The 17095-nt window shown below is 39.1% G+C and overlaps 1 protein-coding gene across 1 annotated transcript in view; it reads left to right on the top strand.

The window, feature by feature from the left end:
- The window catches only part of LOC122720620, a 195369-nt gene that overhangs the window by 108991 nt on the left and 69283 nt on the right, over nt 1–17095 (top strand). The window contains exons 5-6 of the mRNA XM_043947417.1: nt 1262–1374; nt 11436–11601. Coding sequence (XP_043803352.1) covers nt 1262–1374; nt 11436–11601 — 279 coding nt within the window. The remainder of the gene's footprint in view (nt 1–1261; nt 1375–11435; nt 11602–17095) is intronic.

The raw sequence follows: 17095 nt of genomic DNA, 5'->3' as shown, positions 1-17095 counted from the left end.
TTGATGTTTCCCCTGTATAATAATAACGCGCCGATACCTACTCTCGTTTCTCTCCTTTTCGATTTCGATCTGCGTCCACGGAATAAATCTATCTCTATCTCGTTGTGGGCGTAATACAACGACTCGTTTTTTCAACTATATCTTGCGTTTCGATCACTTGCGTGGTATTTTTTTTTTTTTAATAATTTTTTGTTTGTTATTACACACAGTATTTTGTAATTGATAGAGGAAAAGTTTTTTATTATTACGTGAGAAAGTATATTGAAAACTTGTGCATGAAGTGAAACTTAATTTTGAAGTTTATGAAATATGATTTTGTTTATATGTTTTATCCTAATATTTAAAAAATATATATGTATTAATACTACTGCTATTTGCATTTGTTTTATTTTTCGAATAATATAGACACGCAATGATACGAAATATTCGCGACGAAAGAATAAATTTTATTATTTTAGAAAATTGTTGAAAATTTGATTCCCATTCTATATATACACACATATGGAATTATGTTTTTCGTATCGGATTTCAGTGAAATTAAATTTTTTTCAATTATAGAATAATAAAATGTAAGTCGAGAGTTATATATCAGATACATAAAGCTAATTTTCTCGTCTCGTAGAAAAATATATTTCATTTAAACTACTTTTTTTTTTTTTTTTCAACTTACTTTTTCATTTCGTAGAATTATTCTCTCGTGCAACCGGTTACAAACGGAGTACCGTTTCAAAAGCGCAAGTGTATTAACCGTAATAAGGTTAAGCACATTTCCTCCTCTCCCCTCCTCAGTACAAATTGCAAATTCGTAGGCTCGAGCCGACCGTGGATAGCAGCCCACCACTCGAGTGTGGTCGAACAAGTAGTATTTGAAATTTGACGATGAACCGAGTTGTAACGCGACTGTTCAAAAATTCTTATTTTTATTTTAAATATTTTTCAACAAAATCTACGTTATATATATATATATATATTTTTCTAATTTATTTTTTATCCTCGTGAAAATTCCACGCGTTTCAAAAAAGGAACGAGTGCACGCGAATCGGTAAAAAATTGTTTCACGGCCATTGTTCCACGGCCGGCCGCCGCCTCCTTCTGCATCATTCACGAAGAATTCGTAAATTTCCCCAGCGTATGCCGTGAGTATCAAGCGTAAATACAGAGGAATAACTCGGCTCATAATATTTATCACGGTTTCCTCTTATTGCTTCGACGCGCAGAATTCCGTGAACCGAGGTGAGTAAGTATTTATGTTTTGCTACAGGATAAACGAGAGCACGACGAGGTCCCAATTCCTCGCGTACTTCAGTTTCTCGTCGAAGGCGAGCGTGTCCGTTGGTTGGCCGGTAAGAGGGGGAGAACCGAAGAACAACACCGGTAAGTGAATACTCCTCTCTCTCTCTCTCTCTCTCTCTTTTCTTTCCTTCTCTATCTACTTCCACTATTTATACGATATATTGAACAATCTGCTCTTCCATTGTTGCGTAATATTTCTTGATTGTTAATGTACAAAGTAAATAGATATTTGGATTAATAGGTAGGATTAATAGGTACATTGCTTCAAATTTTTAACAATTGCGATATTGTTATATAAAATATATCGTTAGAATAGTTCGTTTCAATCCAATATATATATAATATTTGGAAATAACTAATCAATCTCGACTAATTACTTCATAGCAAAATTAAATAATAAATATATCACGAAAATACTAAAATAATTTTAAACACAAATTAAACGATTAAATTTCAACTCGATATTTCGAGAAAATTTCGAGAAACTTTCCATCTATCCAATTGGACCATCCTCTCCACACGTCTCTAATGATCATGACGCAAACTCGGGCCGCGAAATTATAAGTCGATCGAGAAGAGCAACATTCGTCGGAATTACGGCGATAGGTAAATTCGTCTCGTCGGAAGCGATATCGAGGGTTGATCGAACGAAGTAACGCCAAACTGTCCTGGCTGGCTGGATCAAACATTGATCCAGCAGGAGGGAGGGAGTGGCGCACGGGGTTCGTTATACCGATAACTTTATCTAGCTGCAGGATATTATGCGATTGTATCATTAGCGAGTTCATTTTCGCCGGTAATAGGTAGAAAGCTGCGGTTCAAACGCGCTCAACTCATCGATTTTCAACCCTGTCCCGACCGAACTTTCGCGCAAAACCAATCCTACCTGGCCTGGTGGAAATTAAACGGCGGCGATCGAGGCCAGGCCGGAAATCAAACTGGGGAAAACTCGTCGAAGGGAGAAACTCGTATCTCGAAGAAGGAATTCGAAGAGGTGAAAGAGAAAGGGGGGGGGGGGAAAGAAAAAGAATCCAATTCTAGGAAATGCAGATCGTCTGTACTATGGAAGTACTCTCGTCGAGTTCCATCTTTGCCCGTTCGACTCGAGCGAAGAATTAAAGAAAGAAAGAAAAAAGGAAAGAAAGAAAGAAGGAAAGAAAGAAAGAAAGAAGGAAAGAAAGGGTCCAATTTTAGAATTCGAACGCGGGCCATTCGCTTATCGCGAATCGTAAAATTGTACGTACCACTATCTTCCATCTTGCCCTGCAGAGATCCAAGATTCACATCGAGCGAGGAGGAAGGTTTCCTTGACAGAGGCGTCTCTCGGCAAGGGTATTCTTTTTCCACCGTTGAAATCCGGGGAGAAAATGTGAGGAAGGCACGGCTCTCTCGAGTGCCCTCGGTGTCCGTGGAACCTTTGCACTCGACGTTAATTCCGAAACGGTCGAGGAAAGGAACGAGGTCGTAGATACTACTCGGCAAGGGGGGGAGGGGGTTCGAGGATAGGGAGCGATAGGGGGTGGTTGGAGGGGATGCACGAATTTCCTTGCGCAAACAGAGAAGAGGCGTAATTTCTGCCTAGTTAGAACGAAAATTATGCGAGCTTAAGTGCGCCACCGTCCGGGCTTAACCGAATAAAGACAGTTTAGGATCCGTGGAGAATTTAGACTGATCGAGCCCGGAAGCGTTAACGACTGTACCCTACCCCCTCGTCGGATACCACCATTCGTTGCGCCAACTTTCTTAATACGACGTTTTAATGGGTTATCATCGGTGAAAAACATTATCGTTTGTATTTGTCATTTACGGAACGGAAAATTTACATAGGTGTGAAGCGAAAGGGTGTTTTACCCATTAAATTGAAATAACGTAACATTTCGTTTGCAATTCTAATCGGTTGATTTGCATAAAATTTTAACGTTTCGGTGTTGTAATTTCATGAGAAAATTAGAATTCTTTTTTGTTTCCTTTTTTTCCTTTTTTTTTTTTTGCAACAGTAATGGAATTTCGAATTTTTCAACTATAGATGTGTAAATAATATGAAAAGGGGGGGGGGGAAAGCAATATACGATCAAACGTTGAACGAGCGTGTTCAATGGGTAAAATTGATCCATCGAGACCATTGAAATGAATCTTTTAAACAGCCGTGTTTTTATATCATCGAGAAAAATTGGAGAGGGGGGAGAGGAAGATACATATATAAAGCGATCTTTTTATTAATACTTGGCTGCCTGTTTGAATATCGATGCGAACGAAATTGCGCGTTCCTAAATTGACAGGAATATTTTGGAAACGCACCCATTGCCGCGCGAATGACTGTAATTAGATAATGCTTCCCCGTGTGCAACACTCACCAAACGCATTAACGTAAATTCCGCAACCGCGGCGTTTCGCATTCGCGGAGCCTGTATAATAATAATAACTGGAATTGCTCGTTACGACGAATTTTGTCGAGAGACCTTATCTCCAGACACCAGGTGTTCAACGTATCGCTTAATCTTCCCGCAATGATAATAAACAAAAATCTAAGAAGCCTCGATTACGTATATTCGATATAAACATATCATCGTGGTTGAAGTGAAAATTACAATTTTCAACGAATTTAATTAGAAATATAAATTCGATCAACGATCCCCCGCATAAGTGGTTGAATAAATATCTGGGTAAAACGACGGATAGTAAACGACAAAGTAGTCTTAGAAGTTACGATACGTGATTTTAATCGAAGGATTCCCGACAGCCAATTAATCTTCTGTGCGTGTTGTGTACGTATTACTTGCATGGCGCATCGCGCCACGGCTACGGGAACAATGAATAATTTATGGAGACCGAAATTGAGCCTTACGCCACCCGGCATCGTTCGATCGATACAGGACAGATTATTAACACCGCGTTCGATTGAACCTTCCCCTCCTTCCCTCCGCGAAATCAAAGTGATGAAAGCGGGGAGGGGATCTCGTTTGACGCGATTAAAAAATGATGTGAGAGGGGAGAGAAAAAAAGAATCGTTTGACGTGGTTAAAAAAATGATGAAAAAAAGAAAAGGATGGGAGAAAAAGGAAGAGGAGGAGAAGGGAGTATATATATATATATATATATATATATATGTATATATTGCGACTTCCTGGTTACATCGATGTCACATTTTTACGACGTCCTCGTTCACCTTTTTTTTTTCTTTTTTATACGACACCCTATTTCCCGGGAACAGCGTGACGAATGTGCGTCCATTCCGCGACGAAATAGCCTTCGACGAAGGGGTGCGGGGTCGATCCTCGGCGGAAGAAGCTTAATTCGATGTTGGTCGTATTGAACGTAAAAAAAAGAAAAGAGGATCGAGTTCATTTAAGAGAAAAGGGTTGAAAAACGCGATATAGTGGTAATTGGAGTAAAATTCATACGAATTTCCAATCGTCCAATTGTTCGATCGTTGTTAAATCTCTATTACTCGCAAATTACGAATTGTAAATTAATCAGCGAGTTCAAATTTAAAAAGTAATTCCGCGACGATTAGTTGCAGATTACGAATTACTATTCGATGAATTATAAGAATAATTCGTAAGAAAAAAAAAATGAATTTTAATTTTTCTCGAAACTCGAAAAATTCCTTCCCTTCTCGTTCCCTATCCTGGAAATCTTCTATCCATTCTCCCTCCCGTTGTACACAACAAAAAAAAAGAGAAAAAAACGAGAAATATCAACGATAATTTCTCCTCTCGAGGAATAAAGAAGCTGCCCCATCAATGGATATCTCTCGAAGCGCAGGCACGAGAAAAAGAAAAAGAAGAAGTGGAAGAAGAAGAAGAAGAAGAAGAAGAAGAAGAAGAAAAAGTACCGATAAAATGGAGGCTGAACCGGCGTGTATTATTCGCGCGGACGATGCACGTGTGCATCGAGCTATTTCCCGTCATACGTTTCCAAGGAGTGGATTTAAGGTTTCCTTTACAACCCGGCATGCCGTCCCAGGGTTTGTATCGATGGGAGAAGCGTCGTCCGTGGAATGAACGGGAACGTGGAAAGTAGACCCGGTCGTTTTAGCGGTGACAGAGTAGCAATAAGAGGGATGGAGAGACCTGGATGAATCCGTTTCGCGGTGGTAAAAGCGGCGATGGTCTGAGAGGGAAGAAAGCTCTTTCCTCCCTCTCTTTCCTCTTTCTACCCTCGCGTAGTAAGGGAATGTTGGTCCACGTATAACGAGAGACGACAACGATTCTCGATTATCCCTGGGAGAAAGCTTGGTCCCTTCCATATGCGCGAGACGTACGATTCCGGACGTAGACGTGACTCCGCCCATCGGATGAATTCACCCCCCTTCTTCCTCTTTTCTTCCTTCCTTCTCTTTCTTTCTTTCTTTTTTTTTTCGGCAACCGTCGTGCGGTGGATGGCTTTATTGAGGTTTGGATGTGGGTGGAGGGTGGAGAAGGGAAAAAGAGACTGTCCAGGCGAGAACGAAGGGGGTAAAAGGGAAAGGAAGAATGAAGGGAAATGTCGCTTGACGGATCAATCGATTCGATTTCGCCACTTGTCACAGGTTTTTTGCCTTCCACTTGTCTTCAACTCGCTTCTTTCGGTTTAATCCTCGGGAAGAAGGAAGGAATCATCCAAAAGGAGGAAGATCGGAGCGAAAGTGATATTTCTACTCTGATACTCTGAGGTATCAGAGAAACGTGAGAAACGTGTAAAGTAATCGGAAGAAAAAAAACGAACCGTCCACCGATTGACAAACAGATCAATCGTGAGTGTTTACGTATGCGATCCTCTCGCTGTGGTGATTTGTCTGTGCCAGACAATGGATATATCTAAACCGGTTGCTTGGACATTTCTCCCCGTCCGAATGTGTGATTTTTTTCTCGAAAGAGTGAAAAAAAACAAATCTATTAAAGAAAAGAAAAAAGTCTATTGAGAGAAATATGTTTTCACTCGTTCGATGAAGATCTATTCTACTTCTACAGTGATGGTATAGTTTTTCATAAAAGAGGAATGGAAACGGAGAGTAAGAAAATAGAATTAATAAATATTTTATAAGCGAAAACGTATCGCGAAAAATGTATCGGAAGGAGAAAGTTTATGGGGAAGGATGTTGAAGTAACACAAATCGCGCTTCATAGAAATAGGATATGGAAAAATATATGGTTTATTGCTTTCTTAAGCGGACCATAACTTCGTCTCAAGAACATTCTACAGCTATCACATTCACGCTACCTCTTCCAGAGTCAGGCTGGGAAATATATTTCTCCAGCAACACGCGATTCTTCGACAAGCTGCTGCATAAATGCCTTGCCACTTCCTTTCTTTCTCCTTCTCTGAAAGGTTGTGCCACGTCGTGATATTTGTCAAATTTCATTTCCAGCAGCCTCCCCTTCGAGTTTGACTGCGATACACTTTCCTGTGGTATAAAAAAATTGGAATAAAAAATAAACTATTAGAATAAATTCTAAGGTAATAAGAAGAATTATTTTCAAATAATTAATCACTTTTCGAACTCGAGAACTTTCAAATTCTTTAAACACGTGTCTTTTAAACTGAGTGTATATCTTTTTTATATTTTCAAGCAATAAACTCACGTATGAATATTCAAAAGATAAAAATGCAATTTAAAAAAAAATTTGTTTTTTTTTCCCCGTTTCAATGGTAATTTTCTTCAAACATCATTAGACGGAACGACATTGAATATCGATCGACGCAGTCTATTTGCAATATCACGATACGTTACGGTAAATATGACTCGTTGGGGGAGGAAAAAAAAAAAATAACAATAAAATAAACTTCGATCTTTTCGCCATCGAACTGTTTGCACGCCAACAAAAGCGTGCAGCTATGAGTTGGGTGGTTGGGGATAAAAAACTCGCTCGAATATATGTATATAGGCGTACACAACATGCACAGATTCGATGTATACATTCGGTTTACATTCTGTCTTCCGGATGACCTGGCAAACGTTTGCAAAGTAGGCGAAATCAAAAACGCCGGTTGTGCAAGCTGTATATATATATATATATATATATACCGGTTACAGGTCGCACGTGAAACGTGGGTGAAACGAGAAAAGCGTTCGAATTGGAAAAAACAAAAAAAAAGAAAAAAGTGTGCGGGAGGCGAGAGAGAGGAAATCGCGATGCACCGAAGTAAATTGACTTCATTCAATCATACTGATTTGTTTGCGGCAACGAAACGTGAGTGTCTTTTATTTTCTTTTTTTTTTTTTTTTTTTTCTATTATTAGTTTCACTTTTTTTCCCACCATTTTTCATATAGAGTTTTTTCTCCTTTTTTTTCTTTTTTTTATATACATATATATGTATATATTTTTTACAAATGTCGATATATAGTATTTATAAACGAAGAATTCAACGGAAACGCGATGCAAGTGAATTTTTTTCCTCAGATGGGAAACGTGAAATCCGTGCTTTTATAGCCGGAAAATTTTGTTACGACTCTTCATCAATTTTTCAAATTAAAAATCTTGTCATTTATTCTGCGTTACGTGTTCTCTGTGTTCTTCAAACAAAAAAAAAAAAAAAAAAAAAAAAAAAAAAAAAAAAAAAAAATTTAGATTTTTAAGTAAAAGTCAACAATAGGTGTCAGACGCAGGCGTGATCTCGGATTTAAATTATTGACTCGAAAAAATGCTATTTACGTCCTTTTAAGGCCCTCGTTCCAAAAAAGAAAAGAAGAAAAAAAAAATAATATATGAAAGTCTATTTAAAAGCTGCTTTAACGCAGATTTATCCCTTTAATCTTCCCCTCCTCGCCAGGGTTTTTATCTTTCGCAAGCGAGATAAAAGGATTGTTCGTTTCTTTTGATACTTGATACTTAGAGCGCATTTTGAAAAGAGATAAATAGATTCTTTCGAATTTAATAAACGGATACGTATCCTTGTGAAAAAATTTTTACACTCAGAAATTTCATTTCGAAATTCAATTCAAACTCTTCTCTCTTTCTCTCTCTCTCTCTCTCTCTCTCTGAAAATATTTCCCCAGTGTTCTCGTTTTATGCACTCTGCTCCTCCTCCTCCACTTTCTTGAAAACGAAGTTGCCCAACTTTCGCGCGACACTTTCGCCGCGGAAATTGCCTTGTTCCGTGCTGCAAACGAATCGACACCGATACTTTTAATTGAAACATTTTCGCCCAACAACGAGGATTCGGCCCAGTTTTTCCTTCCTTCCTCCGTTAATGTTGCACTCAAACTTGCGCTTATCGCATAGATAATAGAAAATAAGAGATCGAAACGTGAACGCGGATATCGTACGTAACGTTACGATAACATTATCGGAATGGAAGGGAAATGAATAACACCGGCATGAAATTACCGGAGCCGGGATGTGTTTTAAATTTCCGGCCGATGGATCGACCGATGTTTTCGACGATTTTCGCGACGTTGAGGGGTGCGAGGGCCTCAAAGATAAACGTGGAAATTCCATTTAATTGCGGCGACGTGTTCCGCGGCGAGAACAAAGGAAATGGGGAGGAGGGGAAAAAGGAAAAAAAGGAAACGGTTCTCGAGGAGAAAAACAAAGAAAGGGGGATGGAATTAAGCGCCTTCGGACGCGAACAATTAGGTGGAAAAAGAAAAGGGAGACGAGATTCGGTGCAGGAAGCCGGGAGAGGGTGGACTCGAGAGCGTGAAAAAAATATGCTAAAGGACAGGACGGGGGAGGAGGGAAGGAAAAAAAAAAAGGAGGAAGAAAAAAAGAATCCTCGAGACGGGAAGCATTATATAAATTCAGAGATGCTTGCGCCCTCGTGGGCTCGCGACGCGTCCCATCTCTAATGGGTCCACCCATTATGACAATTGCATCCTCCGGATATATAAAACTAAATAAAAAAAGAGAGAAAAAAAAAAGAAGGAACAACGAAGCGTGACAACGATATACCCGTAAAAATTCTACGAAAGAAGGGCGAAAAAGGCGGCTGCAGAAGAAAATATCGTCTTATATAAGAGATTTCTAATTCGACCTGACAAGAGATTGTGTCTGTGTACATATATCTTGCTCTTATCGTATCCAATAATAAAAGATACATCGTTTCTTGATACGTTGACGTAAGTGGAAGAATTTTTAATTTATACGCGTAACACGTGTGTATATATATATATATAGCTGATATAATTTTAATTAAGATCGATGATTTTTACTACCACGAGATTTCAATATATATTATTTTAGTATATTTTACGACGAGTGAAAAGTTAACGTTTCCAATGTTTGTATTCCATCGATATATTATACGTTCATTAATCGTGTATCAATTTTATCGCGACGCTAATTACAAATGTATCGAATTTATTTAATTTTAACGTTAACAATTAGCACGATAAACTCGACGCGTTCAACGCCGATGTGAATTTTTGAAAATTTCGATTCGGAAAACATGCTCGTATATGGAATTATATACACACACTGTATCCCGTTTCCAACTTGGTTTGTACACGAGATTATGAACGCTCGTCCGTATCCCTATCCGTGAGAGAGACAGAGACAGAGAGACAGACAGACAGAGAGAGAGAGAGAGAAAAAAAAGGCTGCTGGATGTGGCGCCGATTCGTAAATATTCGTACTACGCCCAGTTACACGGTTTGCTTGTTAGACAATATTTGTTTTACCATCCCGACGCTGTTCCTCTTCCCTGCTAACGTGTACGTCCACGAACGTCGCTCGAAAATAACTCTTAAATTTGCTCGCGCTTATGTCATTCTCTGACATCGTGATTATTCGCGATTATATACTAATAAATTATATTTAAAGAAAAAAAGCAATTCGTTTGAATAACGAAACGATCAAGTGGTCGATAACGAAAATTGTTTCTAAAAAAAGCGGTATAACGCAAATCGAACTTAAACATACATACATTTTCAAACATCGAACGGAATGTTTCGCGAATGTTTTTCGAAAATTTTTCAGATCTAAGACCCAGAGAGAATAACCAATAATCTAGAAAAAGCTTAAACTTCGAAAGAGTACACTTCGCATACGAATGGTGAAAAAAAAGTCGTTGTTACACGCACGGTTAGAATTCGAGCGAGTTTAACAAAGAAGCGAATTTAGTATTTTTATCGTGAAAGAGTAAAGAGGCGAGGTCGAAATTTTTTTTTTTTTTTTTTTCTTTCTCCACGCGCGGTATCACGCTCACGTTTTCGATATCTGGGATTCGACGATCGAGACCCGTTTTTCACGCGGCCTCTTCGTTTTTCCTCAATCATCGGTGCCGCACTTGAACCCATCGATGGCCGTCCAACTGCGCCCACCCCCCCCTCCATAACTTTCCACTAACGTTCGCGCGCGTTGTGTGTTTGGGAGGGGAGGGGAGGGGGCGAGGCGACGCGCGATTAAATCGCGAACTGATATTGGCATACGGGGAAATTTACAGCGAATACCCCGCGACCCTGTTTCTAGCCGTGTTTCGCGAATTTTAATTGAATGTCTGGCGCGCCTTTTTATCCGTCCCGAAAATTTCGTCTCGAAACGAAGTTCGCGTGAAGAAAGAAATTGTAGAAATAATTTTGAGTCGCGTGCTTATCGCGATATTGTCGTGACAGACAAACGTAAATGGGAACACGGAGGTTGGAAATTATTTGGAAAATTTCTATTATTTGTGGAGTGTTGAAGAAGATAATTTGTACGATCTAAAAAAAAAAAAAAAAAAGAATAAAGTTTATTATGGCGCTATAAATGTTGAGACTACTCTTCCAATCTCTGTTAATTTAACGAGAAATTTCTTTTAAATTTCCTTCTCCCTTCCTCCGGTATAAAGTAAAAAAGGAAGGATCTGGAGAAGAGAAGAAATGACCAGAGGAAAAAAAAATGTATTAAGCAAATCCTTGAGATTTCCTTTTTCTAAAAAATGTTGGAAAACGAAATTAAATAAGGTAGATTGAATGAAAAGTATTTCAAAGAAAATTACGTTGCGTTAAAGCAACGTAGGGTGCTTAATGGATTTAGTGAACTCGCGTAAACAAAGTAAAGGAGGAAGGAAACGTTTGACGGACGTGAAATGTGAATAAGATATGCATTCGTTTGTGCATTTGAATTAGTATGCTGTTAAATTTACACGTATACCGATCCTTGCGGATATAAATCCTGGAAGATTTACCTTGAAACGTTTGTTAAACGTTTAATAAAGGCTCGTTTTCCTGCACTTTCAGAATGCGACTGGGTTTACAAGGACACCGATTGCCTGGATGGATGCGTGTTGGCCAGCCCCGGATATCCTGGCCTATATCCACCCAACATTCGGTGCCTCTACTCAATTACTTCCGGTCCCCGGATGTCCATCGCGATTAACTTCACTGCTGTACTTCTGCCCGAGAAGTGAGTACATATAAAATATATAAAATACTTTTCTTTTGTGCCCCTCCCTCGTTTCACCTCGTTTCAACTTTTTTACATTAACGAGAGAATGAATTTGAATTTTTCCTTAACACGATGAAAAGGAAAATTGAATATTTCATCTTCTCGTAATCCTTTGTTGTAACACGGTTTTCATATGAATTTTTAATACGTTGTAATTAAATTTGTTTTCCCCTTCGCGAAAGAATTGAAATGAAGATGATTAATAATTTTAAAAAACAAAAGAAGGTTTAGATTATCTCAAATTACGATAATTTGTCGACTGAAAATTTTCGAAAGCGTCGTAAATGGCCAAAAAATTTCTACCCTACAAGTACCCTACAAACACTCGACAAAGAAATTCCCATTCACCCCAATTTACACACCGCTTAAGTGTGTAACCACTACTCCAAACCGTGAAAAAAAGGTAAATACCAAAGTAAATAAAAACCAAACTCTCGAGCGAAGCTTATTCACTTCGAGCGGAAAAAAAAAAGAGAGAGAAAAAATTGTATCGTCACCAAGCGTTGAAACACACGCATCGCGTTTCACGAGGCGGCATAATTCGTGCGAATAGAATTTCGCGCAACGGGCTGAGTTTCTGACGACTTCGACACGTTCACAAATATTTAAATAAGAATTTCTCGTTCGCGAAGATACGGTTGGAAGCGTCGAGAGCCTCCTCGCGTGTATACCATTTTACCGATTGGTGACGACGAAACCAATTTCGAACACAATCCGCGAAAGAAAGAAGAAAAGCAAGTGTATGTTGCATGGTAATCGCGAGTCTTTCCTTCTACTCGCACGAGGGTTGCGCACCGTCGACGATAGACACACCTTGCCTCGAATCATCCCCTCGAGCAAAAAGAAACGCGCGAGAACTCGTGTTATACTCGTGTTATATATATATATCGAGTTACCTTCCAACCCCTCCAGCGCCTTTCTCGCCTTCCCTTCGAACGATTTCGAGCTCGCCTTTACTTTGCGGCCAAGCTTTTGAAATCGAGGGTAGTTCTCCCTTTGTACTCGCGCTGCGCCTGTTTGTTTAGATTCAGGCGATGTGGAATTTTTCTTCCTTTGTTTCTTTGCCTTCAATTTGGTTTAATATGGCAAATAAAGAAGGGAGGAGGGGGGGGGGGGAAGAAAGGATTTATTAAAAATCAGGGGGTTGTAAAGTTGATAATTAAACGTGAAAAGATTTTTACCGCGCATCCTTGCGTATATTTATACGCTTTCGTTGTCTTTCGATGTAAATTGTAATGCTTAATCTCGAGAGAAAGTGCGACAAGGAGTTCCATAAATAAGAAAATAAAAAAGAAAGAGGAAAAAAAAAACGAAACAAATTTCCCCGAGATTAGATCGCTTCTTCTATGCCACGTATCTAATGGCACTATGGAACCCGACAAGGCGCGTTGCTTTCTAATTACGAAACATCGAAGGAGTATGCACACACTCTCGTATGCATCTTCTGTTCGAAGCTGCTCGCGTGCGTACTCTTAACTAGTTTCGTATTTCATTACACCGTGAATATGTATAAAGCATCGTTTCTCGGTTCTCGTTACCGCTTGTTTTCGAACTTCGACAATTTACCGCGAACGGTAACTTCACTCCATTATACCCCTCGACCCCATATATATATATACACGTAGGAGCAAATATATATATATGGTAATCCGAATAGAAGAGCGAATCTTGAGGATTGACTGGCTGAAAGTTACCGAACGGAGACTATCAAATCACGGATCGTACGTCATTCGCCTTCTCCAGACGTAGCAGTGTCTAGCCTCGTTAATGGTATGCAACGTTGCTTCTTAATCTGGATCAATGATAGAGAGAGGATTAGAGTGACGTGGATCGATCGAAATTAATGGAGACCGTTCCTCGAAACTATTAATCCTACGGTTGCTACGGAAATTATTTAGACACGTATTAACGCCGATTCGTACGACTTTGTGCATGATCGATATCGGGGTATAGGTAGCTGTCGTTTAGTTGATTGATTAGATTGCGTTTCGGATACGCTTCAATAAAATTGGGTCAATTGTTGCCGTAAATCTTTGTATTAGATTCTAGCAACCTGTCACCGTTCACGAATATTTTATAACTGGGATAGATTTTGCAAATTATTCAGAACTCGATATAATATACCTCAATAGCCTCTCATCCTTTTGCACCTTCCACTTCTAAAATTCTTTCGATTCGATTTTTTAAAATTCGCCACGATCGATGTAACGTTCTCCTCTAGCAGACGGTATTTAAATTAGATCAATTATTGTCGTAAATCTTTGTATTAGATTCTAGTAATCTGTTGACAAATATTTTATAACTGGGATAGATTTTGCAAATTATTCAGAACTCGAAATAATTTACCTCGATATCCGTGCCTCTCATCCTTTTGCACTTTCCACTTCTAAAATTCTTTCGATTCGATTTTTTAAAATTCGCCACGAATTACTAAAAATCGATAACGATCGATGTTCTCCTGTAGCAGACGGTATTTAAATTGGATCAATTATTGTCGTAAATTTTTGTATTAGATTCTAGTAATCTGTTGACAAATATTTTATAACTGGGATAGATTTTGCAAATTATTCAGAACTCGAAATAATTTACCTCGATATCCGTGCCTCTCATCCTTTTGCACTTTCCACTTCTAAAATTCTTTCGATTCGATTTTTTAAAATTCGCCACGAATTGCCAAAAATCGATAACGATCGATGTTCTCCTGTAGCAGACGGTATTTAAATTAGATAGAGTCAGAAATTATTCAGAACTCGAAATAATATATCTCAATCCGTGTCTCGATCTCATTCTTTTACACCTTCCATTAAAAAACCCCCTAAAATTCTTTCAATTCGATTTTTTAAAATTCGCCAAAAATCAAAGACGATCGATGTAACGTTCTCCTCTGGCAGACGACATTTAATTCGTTCAAGGCCTTGGAAAATTTGCGTTTGAACGCGAGACTCGACAAGGGATGATACGTAATTTCTGTTGGGTCGAAAGCGGAACGAGGGGGATGGGCGTTAGCAGAGGGGTGGAGCGGGAGGGTGGGGAATAATCACGGCAGAGGAAAGCAGCGAGCGCGCCGCTTTTTCCGCGTTCTTCATTGCCGCCGACTAGTTTTTTACCCGCGCAGGGTGTACGAAAGCACTTCCATACGAGAGGGGCAGACGTCAAAAGTACACCGAGCACTTCCTCCCTTCTTTTCAACCCCTTCTTTCTTTCTGTACCGTGGCCCCCTTTCACTTTCTCCACCCAGTCGGCCCATTCTTTTGCCGGTGGCGGGCAAAGGTATTCAAAACCGGGCTGCAATCTGTCCGAACATTCTCGCGACAATTTTCAACCGAATGAAACCTGGTGCTTTAACCGAGATACTCCTCTCCGATGAATGTTACGTAGTTGTGTGTCGCGTTAACTTTCGCTTTCCTTTTTTTTTTTTCTTTTTTTTCTTTTTTCTTTTTTTTTTTTTTCTAGCTTTAGTTCCTTTGATAGGAAACTGTACTCGTACTTTAAGTGGATCGGCAGACATTGGATTGGAGAAATATTATTTAATTTCGTTCAAAAATTATGCGCGAATCGGTTAAGATAAAATTGTAGTGGTGAAAATATAGGAGATGAAAATATAGGAGAGAAATGAAGTGTATTTCACTTAGTTAGGTGTATGAGAAATTGCAAAAAATTAAGATTATTATATATAGGAATTGCAAAATTTCTTTCTTTTAAATAAATATTTAATTTTATTCACAATCGAAATTGATTCTTGATAATTTACGCCACGATTCGCTTAAATATTTTTTTAACTTCCATTTGAAAATTTCTGCATATTTATCAACAAGATAAAATTTGTGTGGGTGAATTATCAACGATGATTATTTCGAAAAATTACTTGCTGATTCGATTCGACAAAAGCTAAATATTTTAAAAGACAAATTGTCAAAGCTTTGCATACATAATCGATTCCGCCAGACACATTTTCGTTTCCTCGAATAATTGAAATTTATTGACACCGGAATTGATTCCCCACGATTGTGTGAAAGATCAAAACGTTGTCAATTCACCAAGGATATTTGAACAGGAGCAAGGTGTCTGATCGTTCGCGAGGTGTGAAACGCACGGCTAAATCGGATTTCGACTTCACAAGTAAGAGGATAACCCGCGAAATCGTTCCGCTTGGAACGTGCTTCGAGCCTCGCGTATGTTTCAACTTTCTACTTTCACCCAAGGAATATCATTCGAGATTGAAAAGTCGGACGAAGAGTTTGCCGTTCGAACATCCTCGTCGTCTCCTATATTTTTCCTTTGAAATCTTCCTAATCGTTATTTTATCTTACTCTCTCCAGATTTATTCATAGAACACTTTTTACGAACAGTAGTCGAAAAAGGAGGAAGAAAAATATCGCATCGATACACATCCCCAAATATATATATATATATATATATATATTCGAATATTTATGAGAGATCCCCTTCGTAATAATAAATTTTCATAGAATATGCAATCCATTTTAATTCCCCACCAAGACAAACAACGACGTGTGCGCGACGGGTCAGAAAAATCCCCAAGAGGACGAAGCTTATTTCCCTCTGTGCAACGTGATCGAAATTCCGAACGGTCTCGCGCTCCTTTCCTCTTCCCTCCCCCCTCCCATTCCCTGTGGAGTGGAACATCCAACGCATCCAGGGCTATCTACTATCGTACTCCACTCCAGAAAAATAATAATAATTTTCCTTCGCCCGCGACGAATTTTGCCCGATCGCTCGACGAGGCGGCGAAAATTGCGCGAAAAGTTTTCCTCGATTTCGTCTTCAACTTTTTTCGCAATAACCGGACAACTTTTTTTTTTTTTTGTTGCCCCCACGGCATGCTAATTGAAACGAAGGGCGGGAGAAAATAAAAAAAATTCGAGAAAAGATGCGAAACGAACGAACGAACGAACGAACGAACGAACGAACGAACGAACGACGGCAGTTTTTGAACAACGATTAATCGTATACGTTGGATGGAAATTTCTAACAACTGGAAACTGATTTCGCAGGCAATATCGCCGTTTTTTTTTCTCTCTCTCTCTCTCTATCCCCGCGAGACTATCGATTCCTGCAGGAAATGGAAATGGAGATGCATGGCGGGGGATGCAATTTAAAAATCTTGATTATTATCGAAAATATTATGCGTAAATATTTATCCATCGGCGTGGAACAATCGAGCTTGGTTTCGTTAAAATTTCCCCGGATATTTATTTACGATATTGTATATAATTTCAACGAGATAGATAAACGTTCGCTCGAAATGATCGCGGCCGAGACTCGTTATCGCGAGGAGTGATAACTGCGAGATTAACGGGGATAAGCGCGTGAGAGAAAGAGATAGAGAGAAGGGGGGAAAGAATTAAATATATGGTCGACTAATTACGAAAGTTCTGCAAGCTCACAAGTTGTCTATTAACGTTAACTGGCTCGAAAACTGGATATATAC

Source organism: Apis laboriosa, unplaced genomic scaffold (assembly GCF_014066325.1).
Source record: "Apis laboriosa isolate Shangri-la unplaced genomic scaffold, ASM1406632v1 scaffold12_cov154, whole genome shotgun sequence".
NCBI classification, from domain to species: Eukaryota; Metazoa; Arthropoda; class Insecta; order Hymenoptera; family Apidae; genus Apis; species Apis laboriosa.
Note: the sequence above shows the minus strand (reverse complement) of the source record. Positions and strands in the feature narration are given on the sequence as shown.